General features: G+C 36.7%; 1 protein-coding gene across 1 annotated transcript in view; it reads right to left on the bottom strand.

Annotated features, from left to right (window-relative positions):
• Positions 1-980: 980 nt before the first annotated feature.
• LOC105560176 (cytochrome P450 4C1-like) overlaps positions 981-3420 on the bottom strand; it is a gene marked incomplete at its 5' end in the record, with an annotated part of 4462 nt that continues 2022 nt past the window's right edge. Inside the window, 3 exons of the mRNA XM_012009053.1 lie at positions 981-1224; positions 1311-1490; positions 2583-2751. Coding sequence (XP_011864443.1) covers positions 1046-1224; positions 1311-1490; positions 2583-2751 — 528 coding nt within the window. The remainder of the gene's footprint in view (positions 1225-1310; positions 1491-2582; positions 2752-3420) is intronic.

The following is a 3420-nucleotide window of genomic DNA, read 5'->3' as shown; positions in this document are numbered from 1 at the left end:
TCTCCGGCAAAGGCGGGTGGGTCAGTTTCGCAGGCCGTGGATTTGATAATAAGGCGAAACCGCGCACAGATTCTACTTGGATTTGATAGTAATAAAAAATGTTGACTCGGAGGATCGCGGAGAGAACGGTACTGCAGGAGTCGGGGGCTGTCAAAGAGGTAGCAGGCTTCGGGTTTATATACGATTTTTCGGGGGTGGGTCTTGGTCATGGGACGCGGAAGGAGATTTTGGATTTTGGTTCTTCATTGGTGGATTAGTGGGAGGTGTCAGGGGGTTGTCTTTCTTATTGGCAACCCGACCATTAAGTCGTTGTCGCCCTTTGATATTTATTTAGGGGTATCATTTCCTTCAGCGGCTTTCGAAAAATTCCGAGTTTTACTTTTGGGTCATGTTTTTGGTCAACATATCCTTTTTGAATCCCCTTAGTGTCTCGGATGTTAATATTTAGGAAATCTGGACTTTGAAATTGCCGTCTGAAAGGGCCTGATCCCACCTTGTCTGTTGTTTCTTCCCTTTTTATTATTTCAACGGTTATCGACCAGCAACAATTAGGGCACTTTACGTTTCGAGTTTCGAAAAGTATTACTCAGGTTGATACTGAAATGCAAATTCTTTTCTATTAGCAAGAAAATAATAGATATAAAGGTAAGTCTTGAATAAAAGCATATCTATATTAATACATTTTAAACGTTCGCTGCCATCAAATCGTGTCGCGCTGCCCCGTGCGCTCAAGTTGTAGCAGATCCGGTGTTCTGTGCAAGCGCTCTCACGTCGCGAGACCAACGTGCTTTCGCAAACATACTAAAATATTAAATATCCAATATCTAACGTTGGCTCTCATTGTCTAATTATATATGTTGTTTAAAACCTTTAATAAACTTTTATTCTTATTAAATTTACTAAATTTTATTTATAATTTATTTATGCAATCTATTATGAAAAGTGTACAAAGGGTTATTTACAATAATGTTGGTAATCAGTTTTTATACAAATAGAGCCTTTTATTTGCCTTTCACGATATTAATTAAATTTGTAGGTATATGTTTCAAAGGTTTGCATTTGTTTTACAGATAGGAACAAATCTTACACGAATTGAATCAGCAGGGCGAAGTATTATATCAACTACCATCCGAACATGTTGTAAATAATCAATGGGCTCCAAGTAGAAATTGTGTACCAGGGGAGCTATCATCGCCTTCATTTCCAGCATAGCAAATCGTTGGCCTATAATTTGATAGGTATCTATTTATACAGTATAGTATTTTATAGTAGCTATACATCGAAATATTTAAAAAAAAAGTACTGCTTACCAATACAATTACGTGGTCCAGCACTGAATGGTACATACGAATAAGGATGACGATTTCTGATTTTCTCAGGCAAAAATCTATCGGGATCGAATAATTCTGGATTTGGCCAAAAATTGGGATCTCTGTGAGCTTTATACATATTAAAGAACACGTACGTTCCAGCTGGTACTATATATGACTCTAAACATATCCAATAAGTCAAATAATAATTTAGAATATTAGTAAAATTTTTCAATTAAAATATCTAATTACGAGGCATGCTTTTAAAGTAAGTTCCGTTTTAATTTTTTTCCGCCGCAGCGCTGCAGTTGTGATTTAAATTTGAGCATGCGCGATCACTTCCTCCATTCATTAGGAAGCCAGACGCAGGTACGAGCGATCACCATTTTGTGTTTTCCTGTTAGAGCGTTTCGAAATGTTCAAGACAATCGAACGACCCGCCGACTGTAAAGTCAGATCAGTGATTAGGTTTTTGAATGCGAGAAATGTTACACTAGCAAACATTCATCGCCAATTGTGCGAGGTTTACGAAGACAACAACGATATTGTGAAACGTCTGTCCTCGCGAATTTTTCCTTCCACTGCTTGCACCAAATCATCCGTGATCACAGACGGTCGGCCGCTTCGCGACTCGTCATGCACGTTTTCTCGACCTTATCGTTAAAACTGTCTAACCCACTTCCTCACCATTCCATCAGTCATTATTGTTTCTCCGTAAACCTCACACAATTGGCGATGAATGTTTGCTGGCGTAACATTTCTCGCATTCAAAAACCTAATCACTTCACAGTCGGCGGGTCGTTCGATTGTCTTGAACATTTCGAAACGCTCTAACAGTAGGAAAACACAAAATGGTGATTGCTCGTACCTCTCGTCTGGCTTCCTAATGAATGGAGGAAGTGATCGCGCATGCTCAAAATCACAACTGCAGCGCTGCGGCGGAAAAAAATTAAAACGGTACTTACTTTAAAAACACGCCTCGTAGATGTACATCTAATACAACATAAGGAATGGATTTCTATAGTTTTAAAGATAAAAAATATAATTACTTTAATCTTTATTCAACATTATTTGCTTAATATTATTTTTGTTAAATATTATTTGTTGTATTAAATGTAGTTTTATTAATAAATTTTTTAGAATGTTATGTTACTAAATTGTTAAATAAAAATGTAAGAATTTTATAAACTTCTAAATAGGAATTAGTATTTTAACCATCTTTAGTTTATACATAAAAAAATGTGTACAAGAAAAGATTTAATAGATGCATACGTAATTTTACGTCTTCACCAGGAATTCGTGATATTAGATATACACTAGGATATAAGCGTAACGCTTCCTTTATACATCTGTCTAAATATGGTAAGTCGTGCAACAATTTCATAGTAAACTTTTCTCCATTCTCTTGTAAAGCCGTATCGATTTCATTCCTTACACGATCCTGCATCATCATTATTAATTAAAAAGGTGTTTCTTACTACTGCACTTTTATGAAACAAATGAATTCAAAGAAATTCGGAGAATATCACCAGCTGATAACTAACATTGTCTTTGTTTTATTACAAATCTCATTTTAACAACAATATTACGTCATCTTTCTACCTGCACTTATTCACAATTATGTTTTAATTTATTTATTTGATGTATAAGTGTATAAAATGCATTTGAAACATGATAGATAATTTACAATACATGCACGAGTGTATCCTGCGCGGCGCATATACAACACTCACGTATTTCAAATTATCTATTTTGTTTTACATGCATTTTATACATACAGGGTGTCAGATTCGATATGGACAATCCCAAAGATTATAGTAGATTGGGTTAAACTGAGAAGAAAAGTTATATAAAATTTTACAAAATCGTAATTATTATCGGCCGAATTCAGAAAAACGTCTGAGCCAATAAGGCCGGACTCGGCAGCATGCAAAATGGTGTGTTTGTTGACATCTCTGAAAAATCGATAGCGAGAGGTGGAGTCACGCATCGATCGATGAGAGACGGTGGCAAGCGCGGAGCGGGGAGCGGTGAGCGGGCGAACGCGTTCGCTATCGTTTTTTGAGAGATGTCAACAAACACACCATTTTGCATGCTGCCGAGTCCGGCC

The sequence above is a fragment of the Vollenhovia emeryi genome, unplaced genomic scaffold (genome assembly GCF_000949405.1).
Source record: "Vollenhovia emeryi isolate VEMERY1.0 unplaced genomic scaffold, V.emery_V1.0 DF939240.1, whole genome shotgun sequence".
Lineage (NCBI taxonomy): Eukaryota > Metazoa > Arthropoda > Insecta > Hymenoptera > Formicidae > Vollenhovia > Vollenhovia emeryi.
This window is presented reverse-complemented; position numbering and strand designations above follow the sequence as displayed.